Consider the following 23,919-nt stretch of genomic DNA (forward strand, 5'->3'; position numbering starts at 1 on the left):
TGTTTTTTTTTTCAGGCTACCTTTAAGATTACCCTTGCCAGCTCAAAGTTAAGCAGCAGCTAGCAGGTTAAGGCTTATTACAGAGTCGAGGACTACTTAACAGACAAACATGCATGGTCCAAACCAGAAACTGTAAAAACAAGTAGCAATTAAAATCATTGCATTATGTGTAGAGTTATTGGTGACACAGCTCAGGTAAGAAAGCACATCAAATATTTTGTATAGGTATAGCATCCACCATATTTTGTATACGTGTTCCATCATTGTATCTACCCGTGTTCTACAGACAATAAATCAATTATGAATTATGAATTATAGCAATCAGTCAAATTTATATATTAATTAAGATTTATAGATTTATATAATAATTCTTTATTAATTTTATTTTTCTTTTCCTTTTGTAAGAATTCGATAGTATGTTTTCTGAAAAAGCTACGTATTTGTATGATTTGATATGACATATATATATTTTATCAAATTTCTATAAAGAAAAGTAGCTACTGTATGTAATTGCATGATTTCTATAGTAATCTAAATTGTATTTTTTTTCTTATTTAATGCATGTTAATTATAAGATGTCATGTTTTGAAAAGATGTGTCCCACCGAGTATCTTGCCGGTCCTTATTGGGATACCCACCTGCAATTGAAGGAGGATTTAAATCTTCTCGGGTCAGAGGTGTAGGGTTAGAGCCGGTGTAGCTTTATTTAACGTTCATAAGCGCATTGTAATATGCCTACTTGAATAATAAAATATCTTTATCTGTTTCCACTGTGCAGTCCTATCGAATTTAAGCTTAACAGGAGTCACAGGTATAAATCCCAAGAAAGGTAATTTTGATGAATTCCTACCAAAAGCTTACCAATCACCCAGACGACGTGCGACTTACCCACACTTGGTTTTAAACTGATTTTGATACAACCTTGCCTATCGGCTTGGTGATCGCCTCTATTACTAGCGAATTTTTAAATAACCTAGATAGACCGCGGGCGGGGAGTATATTTCGTCAGTCATCGCGTCCCGGCTGATACTTTGTCAGATGGTAGTTTAGATGCTGTTTTAAATTTTAAAAAAACCGTCAGCCGGTTGTATTGCGGTGGAAAGACCGTCAGCTGTAAAATAAACATGTAAAAAATATAATATATACCACTTTATGTGCGGCAAAGTATGCGTAATGTGTAAATTGCGTAATCCGTTGATGGCTTTTCAGGTTAACGCCTGATGGAATGCTACATGCAAAGTTTCATGATTTGTTATTGCTGTCATAAAAAGGTATAGCGCTTATTTTTTACATGTTCATGCGAGCAGCTGATGTTCTTACCACCGCGATATAACCGGTTGACGTTTTTTTTAAAATAACAATAGCATCTTAACTATCGTTTTTTTTTGTTTTACTTGTTTCGATGGCTGCCATATCTCAACCCACCAACGGAGCGGCAACTGATGTCCACGAGGGCTCACCATACCTAGCCGTTAACAATTACACGAGTTTTCAGTCGGGAGGCGATTGGTAATGGGAATCTGTTCCTGGCTCGCGGTCTAAGAGGTTTTGAGGGACAGTTACTTTGCAACAACTTTCGCAGCTTATTGGCTGGTAGAAGGTAGTTTATAATTAACTATAATAGCGTGATTACTAGTATTCATTTTTGACAACAGTAATAACAAACCTAGCTACGCCAAAACAGTAGTGCAAAATATTGTGTACTTAGAGAAATTCTATCGCTTTTGTGTATTTTCTATTTACTTCACCATCCTAAACTATTGTTTCGGAGAGCAACTGATAACATATGTTATTATTCGAAGAATCGCACCATCTGGGTATTCATTGTGTTCAACAATAACAAACGAATGTCTCGTTGTTCGTTGACATCACGAAACTTGGGAATTGTTATCGTAAGCACAGTCAGTGTCGGAGTTACCGCTGGGGTGATCATTGTGTGTAAATAAATAAAAGAAGATGTGTTTTCAGTAATTTTTCAGTGTGCGTTTGGATTTGGCAGAATGGATTCGACTGGGTATTTGTGTAAGTAATATAATTTGTGTAGAGTTTATTGTCTGTGTAAATTTTATGTAATCGTTTGTTTGGAATTATCCTGAAAACCCGTTTTTTTTCGAAAACTTTTTGAATTTCTAAACAGAGTCGTTGATATTTTTAAATCTGATAATACACCGTGTTTTTTTATTTCCGTTAATTTCAAGGGTGCGTTTCTGAGCTTAAATTAAGTAACTTTCTCAAAGACCTATATATACGTATATATTGTATATTAGGTATTCTAATTGATTCCATTTCTGAGATAATCAATAATTTATTTTTATTCGATTTAACATATGACCCTTACGAACGTGTACACTTGCCTTAAGGCCTGTTTATATATTGATTAGTGTTTAGTACGAGATTATACATTTGCTACTAAAATTAAGGACGATCGATGTTCGAAATGACATTGATATGTCACAGTTTTTAAATTTGTTTGGTTGAGTTAAATGTAATGCATTACAAATACGCTATATGCAACATTTAATTACTTTTTATAAAATTATACATTAAAAATATATATATTTCTTTAAATCAACTATGCGTATTTAGTTTCCTTAAACGTACTTACCCGTACCCCGAAGTCAACGGAATTCAATAAAACACGGTGTATATCGGATTTTTACATCAATTTTGTTTTTCTTCGACACCGGTAGATAGTGACAATAATTATGAGTAAGCAAAAGCAATTAAAGGATTTTAATATAAAAGGGGTTTGCAGGAAAATAATTGATTATGTGTGTCAAAATTGCGCCTCAAAATTGACCAAATCCTGGGTAACAATTGCTTTGACTTTCTCTGCTGATATCGTAACACATAAACGTTTTGCGTAGATTTAAGTTAGGATGTGATGATTGCGGACACAAAATGATAAATATGTAAAAAAATTAAGCCTTTGTTGTTTTTCTTTAGATTTATATTAGATGCCAGGGAGCCGATTTTTTAAATTCGTAAATTTCGTCAAAATCTGTGGAAGACGGTGAAAGGCTTTTTTTTTTATTTTTTATTTAATTATCCAAAAAAAGTTGGTACAATATATATTTACATAATATTTCGCCAAACATAACGTTTATCGGCGAATGTTGCACTCACTTACAGTTTTTGTGTACCCGATCTTATCTTATGAACTATTTATTTATCTAAGTATTTATGATTATATACTACGTCGGTGGCAAACAAGCATACGGCCTGCCGGATGGTAAGCAGTCTCCGTAGCCTATGTACACCTGCAACTCCAGAGGCGTTACATGCGCGTTGCCGACCCTAACCCCACCCCCCTCGTTGAGCTCTGGCAACCTTACTCACCGGCAGGAACACAACACTATGACTATGACTATGACTTATTCTAAGTATTATATGTATGTATGTAGGTGTGTATTGTTTTTCTTATCTGAAAAAACTAGTTACCCAAGCTTGGGATCGTTTTATATATTTTATTTATTTATTTTTAAGTTGAGGCACGTTTTGAGTTGAGGTATTTAGTAGCAACTTTTTCAGTTTCGTTTTAAACACGTTTTTGTCGCTACACTCGTCTTCAAAGGAAATGTTGTTAAAAATTCGCGGTGTGAGATAGCTGCGCGTTCGTTCACCATAGTAGTTGTTGGCGGTGGGCTCCGCGTACCTACGGCGCTCTAACCCTCTTTGCGGTCGTGTGTACACTCGCGGCGTTTTAAACTCAGAACAATTAAACTGATCAGTTGCTAATAAATATTTAACCTTGTCATGCACTGGTAAGACGCTTAATATTTTGAATAAGGCTACGTTATCATTCTTACAGGTTTTTATGGTATTTTCGTTTGTAATATTTTTTAACAGTCTCAGTTGTAAATTAAGCACATGGTTTAAATAGGTTTTAAAAGTACGTCCGTAGGCTATCAATCCATATCCAATTACAGCGTCAGCCAGTGAATGATATAACATACGTAATATTTTTTTATTTACAATATTTTTGAAGCTAATTATTTTACATAATATGGACCTTAGCCTATTGCACACTACGTTTATATGTATTTTCCAATTCATGTGACTATCTATAGTTAAACCCAGATATTTGAAATTTTGAACTACTTCTATTATTTTACATTTACAATTATGTTTGTTGGTATGTAAACAATCATATGTGTGACCAATAATTTGAACAGGATTATGGTATTTTTTAGTATACGGGGAACTTATAAGCAAAAATTTTGTTTTCTCTGTATTCAAAATGATTCCGTTATCGTGAGACCACTTGAGTATATTTTCAAAATCTTCCTGTATACATGTTTGTATGATGTTAGGGTCTTTGTCAGCATAAAGTAGGCATGTGTCATCAGCATACATGTAGGTGGAGCAGTTCCGCACTACATTTGTCACACTGTTTACATGCATGATGTACCCCAGTGGACCATAGACCGAGCCGGTAGGTACCCCCTATTGCACGTGTGCCTCCTCTCCGCTATCTCCGTCGATAGTGACTCGGAGAGTCCGACCTTTCAAGTAAGCACGGAACCACTCCAACACTGGACCACGAACCCCACATTCATCCATCGCCTGCAGTAGCTGTTCGTGATCCAGTGTGTCGAATGCTTTTTTGAAATCTATAAAAAGCACCCCCACGTACCTGACACTATCTAAATTTCGACAAACTTCATCTGAGAATCGTGCTAAGGCTGTGGAAGTACTTCTAGATTTCCGAAAGCCATGCTGCGAATCCGAGATAACATTATGTTTTTCTAGGAACATACTGATCTGATTTACAATAACTTTTTCCATAATTGTATTAATAACCGGTAAGATAGCTATTGGCCTATAGTTTGAGTACTCGTAATGGCTACCCTGTTTATATATCGGCCTAATTATGGATTGTTTTAATTTTTCAGGATACTTTCCTGTTTGCACACACATATTTACGAAATTTGCTGAAACGGGACTAATTTTTTTCTGTATGTATTTTAAGTCCTGTATTCTTATTCCATCTACACCCGCGGATTTTTTGCTTAATTTTCCAATAGTTTTTTCAATATGTATATTACTTACTTTTTGATACCTAAAACTCACATTACATGGTTTGATATAAGTTTGACGTTCCAAAAACTTTATGTTGCAGTTGTGTTTAATTTGACTTATTTCCTCTGTAAAAGTTTTAGCAAATTTTGTACATATTATAATGGGCGCCGAGGCCATTTTACCTAAATATTTTAATATTTTTGAAATGCGAGTGATAGAAATTGGGAACCTAGTGGTATTGACCACTTGTTTTCAATTTTATTAGTAGAATTGGAATGCCTAGTAGTGAAGAAAGTATTGAAGGGATCTACGTGGATAAGGGACACGTCATCTAGCGGTCGAAATTCAAAAATTAGCCCTTAAATTTACTTCAAGTTATCCTTTCTTCTCCTTCTTAGTAAGTATAAGTAGGTGCTAAGTTCGACTGTGTATTTTTAATACGTTTATTTAAATGTATAAGTACCTTAAAACTTCATCGATCTTAAATAAATCTAAAAAAAAATATTTGATCAAAGTAACGCTTAAATGGTCTTATAAAAATAAAAATTCGGCCCGGCAACGCGCATGTACCTACTTAATACTCCAAAAATTGCAAATGTTTTTATGTTTAGGTAGATACAGTCGGCATGAAATATATTGCAATACCTTTGTTACCATAGGAATAAGGATGTGTTGTAGGAATAAGGATATTTGGCCACTGTGACCGCCTGTCACTACCTGTTTGTGTAATTATGGGTATCTATAAGTAAAATTCTTGGTTGAGTTAGGTCACAGTTGGGTTCTTATATCTTTAAACATATTAATGAGAGATAACTAATAGTTAGGTATATTTGTTATTACTCACTTTTCTATCATTGACATTAGACTAGGTATATCTCGCAACTGCAGTTTGGTAACTAACTAACTAGGCCTCCTCTAAATCTCTCCAGTGGGTCCTGTCTATGGCCGCTCTTCTCGTAAAAGGTCCCGCTGTTAGCGTTATTTCGTCTTCCCACCTGCAACTGTCCTTTCTTGCTACTTCCTTCTTTTTTTATTCTTTTTTTAAACGCTTTGATATTGTTTTGCCCTTTTTAGGGTTCCGTAGCCAAATGGCATAAAACGGAACCCTTATAGTTTCGCCATGTCCGTCTGTCTGTCTGTCTGTCTGTCTGTCCGAGGCTTTGCTCCGTGGTCGTTAGTGCTAGAAAGCTGAAATTTGGCATGGATATATAAATCAATAAAGCCGACAAAGTCGTACAATAAAATCTAAAAATGTAATTTTTTTTAGGGTACCTCCCCTACACGTAAAGTGGGGGTGAAATTTTTTTTTCGCTTCAACCCTAGAATGTGGGGTATCGTTGGAAAGGTCTTTCAAAAGTAATAGGGTTTTCAAGAAACATTTTTTGAGAAAGTGAATATATTCGGAGATAATCGCTCCGAAAGAAAAAAAAAATGTGTCCCCCCCTCTAACTTTTGAACCATAGGTCCAAAAAATATGAAAAAAATCGTGGAAGTAGAGCTTGAGAATGACATTAAATGAAAACTATAGCGGACATGATGAGTTTAGCTGTTTTTGAGTTATCGCATAAAGTTTTCCCTTCATAGTAAAAAGACTTATTTTAATTAGGTACTGATTATGCAAATTTGCCTATTTATTTAACTCAGGTGAAAGGTACCGTTTCATCCCTTGGTTAACAATTTTTTACTTATGATTGACTTTTCATAGGGATTTGTTGATAGGTACGAAACTACGCAGTATATTTTTATTTATTCTTTATGTGTTCGTCTGCCTGTCAGCGGGCTATATCTTATCAACCGTAACATTAGTAGTAGACTGTTGCATTTCAGAGAGTGCATTTCGGTCGTTTCTTAGAAGTAATAGGTACCTAAATAAAAAAATAAAAAACATACAGTGTAAGTGAGTAACAACAAATAACAAAAAGCGATCATGCGTACAAACGCCCAAAAAAATTTTTTTTATAAATATGACGTGGTTGTATTCCCAATGAATTTTAAAACAAAGAAAATTTACTCACTAAGAAAATATAATATTGAATGCACAAAAGATTGTGGGACAATCTTATACAGAGTAACCTGCTCCCACAGTAACCTTTATGAGACTTGTGTTTTGGGAAATTGACAATGATTATGTAGGTACACCGTGTATATCTATACAATTAACATATCTGGTGTAACTATAGGTACAAACATATCTCTCTTATTCTTTTCAGATACAGTCATCTTGTTATCCTCAGTATGGAGCGCTTCGAGCACAGTATGTACAATAAAAGACCGTAACGAGTGCACCTACACAGTGGTCTGTGAGGGCCACGCCGGCAGCGCTAACAACCCTTCCTGCGAGTTCGACCCCTACGTCAACTTTATCATCAAGGACTCCGTCGCCGACACTCTCACCACCGGCTTCTTCGGGTCCACCAACTTCGACTCCAGAGTCAGGCGAATCCACGCCATCGATAACAACTGGCCCAGCATCGAAGCCTTCGCTTTCAAGTACTACTCCAAGTGTATCGACATGGACCTCTCCAAAAACAACATTAAGAACATCAAAAATGACGCATTCAAGAACTTATTCGTGCTTGATTCTTTGAATTTATCTCAAAATGCTATAGAACACTTAAATCCATCTTCGTTAGCGATTTCAGAAATAAGTGCAAATAAATTAAGCACACTGGATCTTTCAAATAACTTACTAACGGAGATTAGCGGTGAAGCTCTAAGTAAGTTAACCAACCTCAATCGTTTGTATTTGCAAAACAACAGACTAACAACATTAGCAGATGATTGCTTTACCTCCTTAAAAGACTTAAATACATTGAACTTGCAAAATAATCAGTTAACAGCTATTAATGTAACATTAATTCACTCGAAAAATCTCAAGACGCTGGATTTGGCGTTTAATAATTTGTTCAAATTGATAGGATTCGAACTAAACCGATTAGATTCTCTTACGTTTTTAAACATGAGTTTTAACGATATTGAAGAAGTTGAATCGAATTGCTTCAATCAAGCATTCAACCTCATATCGATAGACCTGAGCAACAACAAAATTAAATCGCCTATAGAAAATGTGATGTTTATTAATAACAATCGTCTACAACTTTTAAATTTGTCCAATAACAGTATTGAAGAAATACAGGACGATGCATTTAAACATAACGTTTTAACGACATTAAATTTGGACAAAAATAACTTGAAGATAGAGATATCTGGTCAAACCTTTAATGGTATATCAAACGTTTCAAGACTTGATCTGTCCAATCAGAGTATAACCGCCATAAGAAAAAACGCATTTTCCACAGCAAATAATCTCGTTCATTTGAACTTGAGTAGAAATGTTATACGCACAATCGAGAAATCCAGTTTCTCACCTTCAATGCCTCTAATAGTTTTAGATATTTCATACAATAAGTTGATATCTCTAGAATTTTTAAACGATACTTTATTAAGCCTTACTGAGCTCTACGTGAATAATAACAATCTCACCTTCATAAGTGAGGGTACCTTTCTTAATCACACAAATTTGAATAAACTGGACTTGTCAATGAATTTCATTGTTACCATAGATCAATTGTCTTTGCCTCTTCTTAATTTGCAGTATTTAAATGTGACTGGCAATCTTTTGACGGGATCTCTCAAGAGTATGGTGATAAGTCCTTCAAAGTATCTCCGATTTCTGGACTTTAGCTGTTTCAATTTTAAAAGAGTTGAGGATGGAGCATTTATTGATTCTCCTTTACTTGCCAGGGTGAACCTGTCCTATAATGCAATCGAGTTTATTGGAACAAACAATTTCATGAATATGGAAAATTTGTATAGTTTAGATTTATCGTATAACAAACTGATAAGGTTACAAATGAATAATAGCGTTTTGTTAAACCTTAAAGCTTTGTATTTGAACCACAACCGTCTGAAATCCATTTCAAATTCATTTTTGAATATATCAAAAATACTATTTTTCGACATTTCTGATAATGATATATCTGATCTTTCTGTTCCACTTTTCCAAACATTAAAAGACTTGCGTGTTTTGCGTATTTCAAATAATAAAGTAAAACAATTTAACAATCCACAAACGAACTCTCTTACTAAATTGATGACTTTAAGCCTTTCTTCAAACTCGCTAGTTAATTTGAATTTAAGCTACTTTCCAGATTTAATAAACGTCGATTTGAGTAACAACAGCATTAGCTTCATCAACAGCTCTTTTTTCAGAAACTTAGACCGTTTGCAATCCATTGATTTAAGCTTTAATAATATAACAAATTTGACGCCAGGCACATTCCAAAGTCTTAAAATTTTAAAGCTCCTAAATTTGTCTTCAAATTCGATCAAAAACTTGCGCTACGGTAGCTTCAAGGGGCTTGGGAGAGCTGAAGTGATAGACATATCTCGAAACTCGATACACATCTTAGACGTGGATATCTTTCACGAATGCACAGAGCTGAAGCGACTGATCATTGATTACAACTTCATCACTCAAATCGACTTCGAACGATTGGTCATGACTGTTACAAAGCTGAATGCTCTAAGTTTAGGTGGTAACCCAATTATGTGTAAAGAGATTGTTAGAAGTTACAGTTCAGGCATTGGAGGTAGACGTGTGGAAGTAACTTCTATCGATAAAGTCTTTGAAGAAGATAATGTCCACGGTATTTGGTGTGGTAATGGGACAGTGGTCACAACAACGAGTAGTATTGTGCCTCCAATATACACGAGTGGTTCAAGTTCAGCCAACGTATTGTTTATGTGGTGTTCAGTGTTAACGGTTTTGGTTTTGATAGTTGGTATTGCCAGTTACATGTATAGACGGAAGGGTCTGATGATTTTAACAGAATCTAGTATGAGAAGCACAGTACAGTTCGGGAGCACTGAAAACCATAGTACCTTATTATTTTAAGCAAGATTATTTTAGAGATTACGTTGCATAGTGTCTTTTTTATGGCACTTTAGACTCTAAATCTCAGGCGATTTCGTTCCGCTGTTTATAATTAAGGCTTATAATATCGCTGAAAGCGAAATTAGCACCAAAGATTGCTTTTAGGTTGTTCATAATTAGATTTTAATTAGTTGTAACTTTTATTATTTGTATATACAATACCAATTAAACATTATTCTGTATATTTTATTCGTTTTTAGTTGTACATATTGCCCGCCATATAAGCAAAATGGAGATAATATTTCAGATATTATTGTTTTTTTAATAAGAAATAACGTTTTATAGGTACGTAAGTAAATATTAGGCACTGGAATTTATAATACAGTTCTCAAGACAACAATATGCAGTGTTTTACATTACTCCGCGAGGACCAAGTGGACCAATGCTGAAATAACAAATAAAATAGTTATTTACGATACAATTCCAGAAAATAGGAAATTCGAAACGAGTGGCGATAAATTAAAATACAACCGAAAGAAGTGTTTTTAATTTTTTCCCGATTTCGGTATTGGCCCCATAATAAAAGTTGCTCAGAATGACCTAAATATTAACGGGTTTGAGTAAATGGTTTTAGTTAATTTACATACTGTTTAAATACAAATAGCGGACATTATATAAATAACTGCAGACTGAGAACAAAGATCTGAAAAGAACAGAGATCAAACAGAGATCTGAATAAGTAGTATCATATAAAACGATATTTATTTTAATAGGTACATTCATAAGTGAGTACCTACTAGAAGTATTGTGTCCAGACTTTAACGAGTATAGTAAACAATAGAGCATGTCAACATGCCATCAGCAAAACATTAATTGATCTTTAGCATTTGTTTACAGATATAATAATTATAATCATCTTTTGTTATTATCGCGTTTTACTGGCAATTCTATTGGAATGTTATGCTTTAAATGCAAACACAAACCGTCTTCATTATTATTGTAGGTCAGTGTTTTGAAAACTTGCCTGTTGTTCTTAGCTCTACCTGAACCCCTAGTATAAATGTATTCGATCGCTTGACGTAACGTACGCGTTTGACTCATTTAGTATGGGATTTAGAAACAGCGCGCCCAGCGGGACGTTTTGTAAATTCAAAACCCCCAAAATGAGACTTAACGCAAACGAGTACGTCACGTCACGATTCGTCGATAACGGTTGCCGACCCAGAACAAACACTTTAAATGAAACCTAATTAAATATTAGATTATAATAATTGCAAAATATTGAAATGTAATTATCTTAATAATATGCTATAATATTGAAGTGTAATTAGTTAGTTGACGTGTAAAATGTACTATTTTATAAATAAAGAAATGAATGAATGAATGAATGATATCGAATAAATTTACACTAGGGGTACAGACCTAGGGTTGCTACCCGTACTATAATATGCAGTATGTAAGTATATGTTCGTATACCAATTACTCAAACCCATTAACGTTTAGGTCATACTGAGCAACTTTTACTAAGGGACCAATCCCGAAATCACGAAAAGAACTGACTCTACCATTGGAAATTTTAATATCAGACCAGCAAAATGTATGAAACAGCCAAATCTTTTTTCGCGATTTCAAAATTGGTTCCATAGTAAAAGTTACTCAGTATGATGTAAACATTGACCGGTTTAAGTAATCACATTTCGTATGTACGTATACTGTATAGTACGTAGTGTGTCGTACTATATTTTAGTCAATTGTACTATATATTATAATTATTATAAAAAACGCTATAGTACGAAAAATACTACATTTTCAACGCTAAAGAGACGAGTATACAAATATCACCGATATCGCATCATATTTTCCCAGTAAATACTATATTTTTTTCAATATTTTGACAAAAATACTAGTTTACTGAAGAAAACTAGACACATAACAGCCGTAACAGCCATTAGGCTCATTAAATTGTGTGCCTTATTCTCAAGTAATAAAATCTGGAGAGTCAGGGCCCTTGGTAATCGAAGTCTTAAAAAAAGCGAGCTTCAGCTTGTGTATAATTAATTGTTTTTAATAAAAAAAGGTAAGAGTTCTTTATTTCTTTAGCATCGATTTATATTTAAAAGCAATAAAAACAACGTCTATGAATTTGCTGTCTGTTCAAAGTCCTCGAACTCTCTGGGATCGCTGTAGTATACCGGGAATAATCGGGACGCCTCCACCTGAAGAACAAGATTAAAGAGATCATTTTACTGTTTAAAGGCGTATTTTTGTGTATAGTTACGTCTAAAAATATCGTTTCGAACAAAGTTCCAAAAATATGTATACAGGACCTTCTCAGGGCCATATAGGCCAGTGCGGATATATCCGTCATTGGCGTTAAAAACGTTAAGACAACTTTAAGGCTAAATTTATGTTAATGTTACCTCGCCGGCCTGCTCGTCTCGGCTCACATGAGCTGGCGTCAGGTCCATCAGCTCCAGCAGCGCCAAGTCCGATTTTATTGACAGCATGAAGGCTATCATTACAGAATCCCTAAAAAAATTGGTTATTTAAAAAATAAAAAGTTTTTGTCAAAAATCGCATTTTTACGTAGGCAACTAATACTCATCGAGGCAATTAGGTTGCGTTGTTTTATCAATACTATGGCCACCTCCTGTCTCCATCAACAGATAAGCTCGATGGTACAATATTGCATTGTTACCCGACTTACATATACCCTACGGCCCGATTCACAGCACAGTATCAGTACACAGTCGAAGAATCGTAGATAGATCTTATTGGGATCACAGCGGAATCGAAATAAACGTCAATTTTGACATTTCGTTTAGTTATCGATCTTTTAACCCTTAATTTCGCAGGACAAAAAAATGTTAAATTTATATTTTCTATTGATTTATATTTCTTATTTATGCCATAAAGATGGCAAAAAAAATAATTAAAAAAAATATTCATTGAAGGCTTTCATGGAAATCGTATGTACAGTATAATTGACAAAAACCAATGCTCTTCAAACTAATCTCAAATAAAAGTGTCAATTATACTTAACAAGTTGCATAGTAGGACAAAAAACGAAATCAAAAACCATGTCTATTTTTACATATTTAATCAAAATAACACGACAGAGTGAGAAAGGCATGCATGAAAAACGTTTTCAAATTAAAAATGACGTTTCAAAACTGTTCAGTTTTTATGAAAAGTGTAGAAACAGTTGCGCTTTCGTACTAAACACAATCGTACGTTGCATTTAATGCAGTGTACATCAGTTCTACCGTTTTTGCAGTAAGAACACCGGCCGTATATGTCCAAAAAGTTTGGTAAATGGTCTAAGCCATCATATTTGACATCATCAACAGGAAGGATGCGGTTGGGTTTTCGAATTACATCCGTTACTGTTGGTACTAAACCTGATGCTCGCTTATCTGCTTTGAGTAACCCTTGATATATCTGCAGCCGGAATTGCTTCAAACCTAAGTACTTCTTTATTCCTTTTCTCTTACTGTCTCTTCTATACATCAACCATGCATTGTTGACACATATGTCAATAATCTGTGAAAATATTGACAGGTACCACCTTCTTGTTTTCATTTCAGTGCGGTAGAGAGCGACTAGCATGTCTGCTAAATCTACGCCGCCCATATGGGCGTTGTAATGCTCCACAATGTTTGGATACTGCACATTTATTTTCTGTTTTTTAATTTTGCAGTATCTCTTCACGGTCGACAAAGGGTAAGCATCAGAATAACTGCTTGCCAAAACAACGCATTTGTTGTCGTTCCATTTTACGACTGCGACTTTGTTTTCGTTGCAGGTTGTCTGGCAAAACGCACCTCTGCCTTGAGCCTTTAACTCCTTGTCGGTCTTTAAGTGAGTTTGAGAATCTCGCAGTCTATTAGACCGCATCGTACCAAGGCTGAAAATACCATACGTGTGCCTCAGATGGTATATTAACTCCAAAGAGGAAAAGAAGTTATCAAAATATACGACGCAAGGTTTATTTTTTATAGTTTTACAAAGTCGTAAAACTGCTTTGGCACCCCAACCTAAAGCTGCTTCTTCCTCAGTGAAACCGCAGTCTTCAAATTCATCTTGACCAGTATACAGAAAGAAATCATATATAAAGCCTGATGCACCAGCTCTAACAATGTTTTTAAATCCCCATTTTCTAGGTTTTCTTGGGTTATATTGTCTTTTTTTTCCGGCTTTCGTACCTTTGTAAGGTATTGTCATTTCGTCAATACTGAACCGCTTTTCTTCCTCGACAGCAAGACAATTTCGGCGTACTTTTTCTACCACAGAGCTAATTTTAAAGTAAGGATCATTGTTGGCATCGTCGTTGTCCACAAAATGGATACAACTCCTTAATAGCTGGTATCGCTTCAGGGTCATAATATCTGCGATCGGTGCATACCTTGTTTCGGTGCGCCAATAATCAAGGTAAGATGGCATGCTTACTATTCCCATCATAATCTTGATAGCTAAGAAACTTTTTAGTTCTTCGACCGTTAAATTGACTGATCGACCCCTTTTTTGCACAGAGTACAAGTTCGTCATGTTGCATATTTGTTCAAACATATCCTGCGAGAAAAAATCAAAGAAATAACTTAGAGCAGTTTTGTTGCCTTCAGGAAGTGGACTTTGGAAATTATCATCGCCTAACTCTGCACGATATTCAAACTGTTTTTTAGTCCATTTAAAGTTAATGTTCATTTTTTTTTTCTTGGCTACACGTTTCGGGGCTGTAGTCTGCCTTTTTGTACGGTTAGATCGCGTATTGGGTGTAACATTAGACTCACGCCGTGGCGTACGAGTAGTGGGTCGAGACTGGCGGCGGGATCTTTGAGGAATAGAAATCAGAGGGCTAACTGGCTCGACTTGGTCCAGTATAAATGAGGTAGTCACTGATGGTGGATTTTGAATTGATGACACGGAAGGAAGGCTTAATAATGACGGTGGCTGAACATAGTTTACACTTCCCGTATCGGATGGTGGATTCTGTGAAACTTGCGGAAGGGCACCTGTTGTATTAGTGTCTCCGTCACCGTCAAGTTCTTCAAATGGTGAACTAATGTTCAATCTCTCTAACGACGAATTGATTGACGGAGCACTTGACGAAGATGGCGATACATATCTTTCCGCAATGGCTTTTTTTTCTTGACTTTCGTCATCAGAGTCAGATGACCCGCTTTCTTCAGACTCTGCATTTTTACTAGGCACTAACGCTAATATTCGTTTAGACCGCAAGCCCTAAAAAGAAAACAAAAAAGCATGCTATTCAAACCACCCCGATGTAAATGATACAAAAAAATATTATAAAATAATACCTATAGAAAAAACAGCATAATTGAAAGTTAGTACGTGCTAGTAGTAGTGAAACAATGACATTCTCACACATCAATCGCAGCAAATTATTATGGCAACCCAACAAATACACCCAAAATATTGTTACCAAAGCATAGCTTTTTGTCAAAAATACTTGACTAATCAAACATGATTTAACTCTCACACCATAAACTTTTGTCAAAAATACTGTACTAGTTCTTCAAACACCAACATCCCATACATAATGTTTTGTCCAAAATACTGTACTAGTTCTTCAAACACCAACATGCCATACATAATGTTTTGTCCAAAATACTGTACACGTGTGTTTACGCACTTGTTACGCTAAGAATATGTAACATGCCGAGTAGTTATTTATTGTATAAAGTTAGTTAGGATATCACAACATGAAATAATGCATAAGCTTGTTAATTTTTGCGTTAAAATATGAATAAACACAATAAATACCTGGATACAACGCAGCGTCGACCGCTTGCTCGCCATTTTGGTTCACAACTGACAGTTGTCAGTGTTGCTAGTGCAGTAAATATTTTTTCCCTAATTTGTAATTATGCAAATAATAACATAAGATTTAAAATATGTCAAGTTTACTAAAAAAAAAATTACCTAAATTTTTTCAAAAAGAGTGTACAGTATTTTGGTCTGTGCCAAATTAAGGGTTAAAGATCTTTCCAAGATCTTAAACGTGTCTTAATCATTCTTCGAATCGGGCCACTAGACTGATCTGACCAGCACGCGCCTCCTTAGCGCCTGAAGAGCAGGTAAAACATTTTGGTTACACTCTGGTGGTCTGGTCTGGTTGGTGGTTGGTTGGTTGGTTGGTTGGTTGGTGGTCTGGGTGGTGGTGGTGTGATGGTTGGTTGGTGGTTGGTTGGTTGGTGGTTGGTTGGTTCTGGTTCTGGTCTGGTTACAGTTAATTATGTATCTACTGCCTAGGGCCATAGAGATCATAGTAGATAAACGATAAATAGCGCTCTGTACTTCTGTCTTATTTTTATCGCAATCATTTACGGCCGGAATAAATAGGTAATATTGAGCAACTTTTACTATGGGTCCAATCCCGAAATCGCGAAAAAAAAAATTCTCTCTTAGAATATGTCAAAGTCAGTTTTGGTCAGTTGCTCAGTATTCACCCCGTTAATTATTACAGGTGACTAAATAAACACCTGTATACTCTCCAACGAGCTCAGCTTTAAAATAAAAACTAAACTACTTAACTACTTACTCATCAAATTGTTCTTTAATTTCGTCAAATTGCGCCACGCTGTAGGCTATGTGTACGGCATTTGACGGTACCGTAGCTTTGAATATGCCCATCTGGATCACAAATGTAAAATATTGAATTTCATTCTAGTTATTTACGTCGTAGTTTTCCTAAAACTTGGCATTTTAAGGCCAGAACCCTCGAATGAGTGATTGTAAAAGACAAAATTGTTTTGATGTTGTCAAACTATTCAATACAGGGATTATTAGTGAAAATACTGCCGGGGGGGCGAAAGTGTTACTTTCGGGTATTCTCGACTCCGTTCGTCTCAGTATATTAGGGATTGCACAACTTGACGTCCCTTTGCGTGTACGACCACAGAATAAGAATGACTTGAATTTTGACAACCCTAAATAGCCGAAAGGGATAGTACCATACGTAAGAAAGGGACAGCATGATTTGTCGCTGAATCGCTGTCAAACTTTGGTTTTGTAGGAAGTTTATTTTCTGTACGATAGTACTATCACTTATTTTAGGATAATGCTTAAGGCGGAGGCGTGTGCTTACCTAAAATCTGGAGCAAGTGCGCAAGCGGTGTGCCGTGTCTTATAAGGATCTGAGGGCCTACCGCGAACTACGTTCGACGTGTTGCCTCTCTGTCGCACTTGTAAATTCGTACGTAAGTGTGACAGGGAGGCAACACGACGAACGTGGTTCGCGGTAGGCCCTCTGTATATTACAACGCGCACGTGCACGTCAAAATAAAATAAAAATAAATAACAAATTGCACAGTAAAAATTGTACGAAAGGAGAACTTAATGCCAGAAGGCATTCTCTACCAGTTAACACTCGGCCCAAACAGAAAAAAACAGTTAATAGGTGCAAGAAATATTTAAAAAGAACGAAAAATTTAATATTCAATATAAATGTTTATATGCAAAACAACATACTACTTCAAATATACATATTGCTACAAATATAAATACATATAAAATATATAAACCTGATTTCAGATTATTACGAGACTTAGTGAAGATACTTTGCTAAAAGATGTGTGCGCAACTTAATCTTAAACAAAGATTTGGTCTGCCTTATTTCGAGGGGGAGGGAATTTCAAAGACGAATCGCATGTATCGTGAAGGAGTTCGACATGGATCCGGAGCTATGGAAAGGAACTGACAAAGTTTGTTTTCGGGAGGAAGCTCACGTCTTGGCTGTGCGGTAACAAACTGGAATTAAGACCGCAGGTACTCCGGTATCGCTGGGTCATGTAATATGCTGTAGGTGTAGAGCATACACAGCACCCTGAGGCACGACGTTCCCGTACACGAAGACAATTTAGTTTCCGTCGAAAGGCAGACACATGGTCGTACTTGCGAAGGCCGAAGATAAACCTATTTTCATGTATGTATTACAGGATAGAATGTCGTTTTAAAATGAGAGCGCCAATTCAATTGTATAGCAGCAGCCGCTTCGTGTGACTCTCTCTCAAAAAAAGGTTCATTCCTTCTTCTTCTTCACGTTGTCCCGGCATTTTGCCACGGCTCATCGGAGCCTGAGGTCCGCTTGACAACTCAAGATTTGGCTTCGGCACTAGTTTTTACGAAAGCAACTGCCTTCTGACCTTCCAACCCAGAGGGTAAACTAGGCCTTGTTGGGATTAGTTCGGTTTCCTCACGATGTTTTCCTTCACCGAAAAGCGACTGGTAAAATATCAAATGATATTTCGTACATAAGTTCCGAAAAACTCATTGGTACGAGCCGGGGTTTGAACCCGCGACCTCCGGATTACAAGTCGCACGCTCTTACCGCTAGGCCACCAGGCGCAACGCAAAAAAAAGTTTCAGTCCTATCATTTCATAATAAAAATTGTGCAGTAGATATAAAAACATATTGATGTCTCCGCATATGGTACATTACTGTTAGAAAATATTTTAAGGTCACATAAGACTTGTATTATTCCCATACGTCGTTTCAAACTTATATCCTCACCTCACCAGTGAAATTAGAGCTTAATAATCTTATAAATTGTATGTAAACGGAGATCACACATTAACTGGTTAACAGGCAAAACAAGGGCATAAGCACAGGGATCATAACAAAACACAGATGCTGTGCTGATCACAGTGTCTAGACATTTATTTATAATGTTGACTAAGATAACATAGCATATGGTTAGGTATCACCATTTAGCTAGAGCAGTGGTTCACAGTTTGTTGTCGACAGACCTTTTTTGGGATGTACTGATGTTTAATTCAATTCAATTCAAATATACTTTATTCATGTAGGCCTAGCAACAAGCACTTATGAATAGTAAGACAGTATTACATATAATTATCTTAATCTAATTATCAGAGCAATTTATTGATGTTGTAAATATTATTCCATATATAATACTAATGAATATAATTCATAGATCAAATTTAATACTAAAACTTTCACAAAATACAGTCATACAAAAAAAATGTATAAAAAATACTAGTCTAGATTGTTTCTAGAATAAATTCTAAATGTCAAACAAATATAATAAAAACAACAAAGGAAATACATGCATTGGAATATCCATTTCATCATCATTATTCAAATATAATAAATAATTAATCATTTCGAATCACAATTAATCCCACGTTTACTGAGCAATACGCTGAGTAATAAAGCTTATTATGGCAAGACTGTGTCAAAAAATCAAATTATTTAATCAGTTAACTACGTACCGATTTAGTTTAAACAAAAATGTGACAGAAGGACACAACTTTCGATGTTTGATCGTAAAGTATGGGACGAAATCGACTCGTCAAAGTGAGCACGTGACGTAGCTTACATATGTCAACTTTTCTTTTCGCCCTGTAGTAGCATCTATATGGAAGGTAGAGGCATGGAACAGAATCTCCATATACCAAAAAGTGTACGACAAAAAACCATAAATAGGTGGCACTACAATACCTAGAATGCTTGAGAAAAAATCTCAGCATAGACAGCGCACTTCACTCCGTCAATAACACCTAGGTTCTTAGCTACTCTAGCGCTACTCTGGAGAGATTTGGAACTATTATTTATAGCTGACAGCTGGACACTTTTGCAACAGTTCTGCCTAAGGAGATTCTGTTCCCATCTAGTTCAGCTGTATAGCAGACATTTTGACAAAGATAATGTGAAAGGAGGGTTCTAAAGGGCTCCACTGATTAACAGTCCGACGGACGTTATCGGCCTGTCAGTTAGAACAAAAAGTTGACAGTTCCGAACTACTGACAGGCCGATACCGTCCGGCGGACTGTTAATCAGTGGGCCCCTTTACGTGTATGACAGCTTGTCTTCGTGGAGTGAGCGCAGCGATCGCTTTGTATCGCTTCCTGATTTCCAGCATGGCGACCACGTGGGGCGGCAGGAACTCGGGCTCTGGCTCCACTCGCTCCAACACCACCTGAAAATGTATGACTTACGGTTTGATGACCGGTCTGGCTACTCTGGCCTAGGCGGAAGTGAGCCTGTCTATTATATGACTGTCGAATCATTAAGATTACATAAGCCCATTTATTTGTGTGTTGAGCACAGATATTTGTTCCTGTGAGTCAAGGGTTTCTATGTATAAATTATAGTAGGTACTTATATTTGTATATTATATATATATATATTACGAGCTATCTTGAGCCATTTGTGTAAGAATGTCCTATTATCATATTTATTTATTTATTTTTGACTGTGAAACTGAGTCACTGACGTAGTTATTTTTATAACGTCCGTCAAAGCTAACTCGCCACTAACTTTAATACAACGAAATGTAGGGGAGTACTGCACACAATGATAAAAAAACCGGACAACAGCGAGTCGGACTCGCCCACCATTCTATTCTATTCTATCATCGGTGAAAATTTCAACTGTCTAGCTATCACGGTTATGAGATACAGCCTGATGACAGACGGACAGACAGACAGACAGACAGTCGGACAGCGGAGTCTTAGTAATAGGGTCCCGTTTTACCTTCTGGGTACGGCGCCCTAAAAAGCTCAGTAAGATACACTGAAGTGATAACTAGTACTCCACAAGTTGTACCGCGCGTAGTGACAAATGTTTCCATCTTCGCCGGTTCCAAAATAAAAAAAGCAATAGAATATTGCACATGTACAAAGACCCTTGAACATTCCCTTTGTCCCTACATCTCATTCACAACAGATAAAGTTGACATCAGCAGGAAACGTCCCATTCAATGCTCCAATAAAAAATGGCGCATCCTGGCGATAAGACTGTAATAATTATAACATTATCGCTGTACGACTTTCGAGTCTTCAGCGAAATGAGTAGCAAGGTCAGGCTCGTCCTGATTGTCCTAGTGAGGGGTTTTATATTACAGTGGGAAAACTAAACGACTCACTTCCGCAACATTCCAGATTTGTTTCTGCGTCAATATAAAAATAATGTTATCGAAATTTCCATTATTTATTTATGTGTGTTATCATTATAATAAACACATGCTAAGGTGGTTAAATTGCAAACTATTTATTACAAAAAACTAGTATCGTATAAAAAAAAAATACAATCGTCTGGATAGTCCCCAAAGAGCCTGTATCTTGGGAACCACAATCAATCAAATTATTTTACAATAATATATACAGCGTGTATATTTGATACCACCACATAATCAAACGGCAGTTATTTTAGACCAGAATGACCACACTTTCATACGTTTTATCAAAAATGTACGACTTTTATTTTTCCATAGTAAATAATTCAGCAAGCAATGTATCACTACTTTATTAACTCAAAACGTCGCATTTATTGATGCGACGTCACAAGTGTCACAAGTGACCATGATGTACGAAATACATTGCCGCTTAATTTTATTTTTTTAATTCATTATGCTCTGATAGTTAACAATAAATATAAAAAAAATCTTTCAGAATAGTTTTGTTTAGTAGTGGTAATATCAAAAATACGCGCTGTATAAGTGTATAACGTAAATGTTATATTCAATCACCAAAACTATTCGCTTGGCACCCCTCATATTTGTGATCCCTACATGTATCCCACCTTATTTTTACAGGGTCAACTAGGATACGACTCTCTGCAGTTGCGGAGGTCGCTTTCTTAAGCCAAATTTACGTTGGGCATTATGAGAAATAGAATCGACAGCGTAAAACTCGTAGAAGCTTGTGTACGTCTGTTCGTAGAAAACCAGTACGCACGCGCTGCTCAATCCGTGCTCGAGGCACGTTTGTAAGTGCGATGGGGCAACTGATGATGGAGTGCAAGAGAGTATTAGAAAGAGAGATGCCTGAAAGTACTATATCATAATTGTGTCTTAAAATTGTTCCAATTTGTGCCACTCATAGCTGTAAGGTGCAAATTGTAATTTGAATTAATAAAATAAAATAAATATTGTCATCATAATAGGTGTAGGTTATGACATTCACGAAGACGCGTTCCTTGACTCTTATTGTCATGTTCCTAAAGGTTAGATTTGACAAATCTGCGCGTCATCGTGGATGACATGAACTATAACAGGGGTGCTCAGCTAATAGTTTTTAAATTTTTCTTTATAAATCAATTTTTTTTTTCATTGTAAATAAAAAGGAAAATTACTACTACTTACTACTTAAGCTCCTTCAAATGATACCCCACTTGATCTAGATCAGTCAGTTACTAGAACTAGACTTTCAACTTTTGACTCTTTCAAGTCTTAGTAATTTATTTGAACATTCTTCCACATTTTTATTGACATACAAAATATAGATATAGGTATCTAAATAAAGGCAAAATATAAACTGCTTATAGCCGCCTGCGCTGTTGATCGTACAGCTCCAGCGTTTACTTATAGGTACATTTTTTTGTCTGTTTTATGCTAACTTGTTCATGTGCAATAATGTAACATACATACATACATAATATCCTACGTTTTTAATTTTAATTTAAGGTCAATGTGGGGAATACCAGAACATAACATTTATTGCTGGGAAGACCGTCACACTATGGGCTGAAACGCTAAAAAGGAGAACTAGGCATCGATGTTTTTGCGAATAACCTATTTAAAAAATGCCATATGAAAATGGCTCGACAAATAATAATAGAATTGTGGTATAATATTTTTCAAATTAATGCATATTTAAAGCAGAAAAAAGGTCTGTTTTTTGTATGGAACCTGAAAATAGGTATCTGATTTTGAGGAAACTCTTAGTTGTTCCGGCTCTTACCTTCAGGACTTCATTTTTCAACTTGTATAGGGTACAAATTGATAAGCAGTCTACTTCTGTAAGTGCCTGTCTTCTGAAATCAGACTTTCACTCATGCTCTACCGAGTACCGACCTAAGCACAAATGCAAGTCACAAAAGAGCTTATAAATTGTTTTCCCTTATAGACGATCTTCCCCACATTTAATACTTACTTTAGGAAATAGTATGTGTAATCCATTAGCCTTAGCTATGTCATTGGGCGGTGCGTAGAAGCCGGGTATCAGCAACCCTGGTGGGGGAAAATACTCGTTCTCATCCTCGACTATATCCGTGTCCAAATCTTCCTCGTCATCAGGCAACTCCTAAAATATACACAGAATGTGTCAAAATCTTTATCCCGACTAAGTGTTTTTCGTACAAAAACCTCTTCAATTTTTGTCGTTAAAATGACCTACGTCATAACAGCGACAATTCACCAAAATCGGATACAGTCGATCGGTAAATAGGTATAAATATTTGATCCAGGGACTGTACCTCTGGTATTTCTATGTCCACTTCATCATCGTCAGGCTCCGCTTTCAGTTTTTCAAGGGCATCAAGGTCCTGAAATCATAACGGGCTCATACTTATTGTATTAGCTAATGCAATGCAACGCAGAGAAAAGTCTGGCTTGGTGATGAACTAACCCTATAAGATTAAAGAATCCACGTCGGAATGAGGAATATTAATTTGCAAACTTATATACACCTTCTAACCTAACAGTTGCCTTAAAAGTCACACTAAATCGTTACTTGTTCCGCCTGCCGCACCAGCCGCCACATTTTGGATAGACACCATCGCGCCTTTCATAACGATTATGGTTGATCCTACCCCAATCTTCAAACAGCGCAACTTCTCCTATTCTTCAGCGAGTCTCCTGGTCTCCAGGACTTGTTCTATCGGCTGCCGCGCCAGCCGCTACATTTCGGATAAACGCCGAGCGCGCCTTTCACAACTATGATGGTTGATCTTACCCCGATCTTCAACAAGCGCAACTTCTCCTGTTCTTTAGCGAGTCTCCTGGCCTCCAGGACTTGTTCTATCTCCTGCCTTGCCAGCCGCTGCATTTCGGATAGACGCCGAGCACGCCTTTCTATGGCTTCTTCCTGAAACGTTTTCGTTAATATCGGTAAAATATATTTTATACTCAATATTTAAACTCAAAATTTCATTAATAAATATATATTTATGTATATTTAGCCTACATCTTTACTATTTGACATACGGCGCGGAAGGTGAGCTTGAGTTGTTCCAAATTGAACATGATTTAAACATT

The 23,919-nt window shown here is 36.2% G+C and overlaps 2 protein-coding genes across 4 annotated transcripts in view; one reads left to right on the forward strand and one right to left on the reverse strand.

Moving 5' to 3' along the window:
• Positions 1-1,050: 1,050 nt before the first annotated feature.
• LOC133527932 (protein artichoke-like) lies at positions 1,051-11,286 on the forward strand. Its single transcript, XM_061865130.1, has 2 exons — positions 1,051-2,022; positions 7,233-11,286. Exons 1-2 carry the CDS (start codon positions 2,001-2,003, stop codon positions 9,917-9,919), a joined length of 2,709 nt encoding a protein of 902 aa, XP_061721114.1. The 5' UTR covers positions 1,051-2,000; the 3' UTR covers positions 9,920-11,286.
• A 650-nt stretch (positions 11,287-11,936) lies between these two features.
• LOC133527937 (uncharacterized) overlaps positions 11,937-23,919 on the reverse strand; it is a 30,283-nt gene continuing 18,300 nt past the window's right edge. For 2 of the 3 annotated variants that reach the window (XM_061865137.1, XM_061865135.1), the window contains 7 exons: positions 23,618-23,749; positions 23,139-23,207; positions 22,817-22,966; positions 19,735-19,860; positions 16,461-16,552; positions 12,319-12,427; positions 11,937-12,114 (listed from right to left, as the gene is read on the reverse strand). In XM_061865137.1, coding sequence (XP_061721121.1) covers positions 12,034-12,114; positions 12,319-12,427; positions 16,461-16,552; positions 19,735-19,860; positions 22,817-22,966; positions 23,139-23,207; positions 23,618-23,749 — 759 coding nt within the window. In that variant the 3' untranslated portion in view covers positions 11,937-12,033. The remainder of the gene's footprint in view (positions 12,115-12,318; positions 12,428-16,460; positions 16,553-19,734; positions 19,861-22,816; positions 22,967-23,138; positions 23,208-23,617; positions 23,750-23,919) is intronic. The other variant, XM_061865136.1, reaches the window with a different exon arrangement.

This window comes from Cydia pomonella, chromosome 18, assembly GCF_033807575.1.
Source record: "Cydia pomonella isolate Wapato2018A chromosome 18, ilCydPomo1, whole genome shotgun sequence".
Lineage (NCBI taxonomy): Eukaryota > Metazoa > Arthropoda > Insecta > Lepidoptera > Tortricidae > Cydia > Cydia pomonella.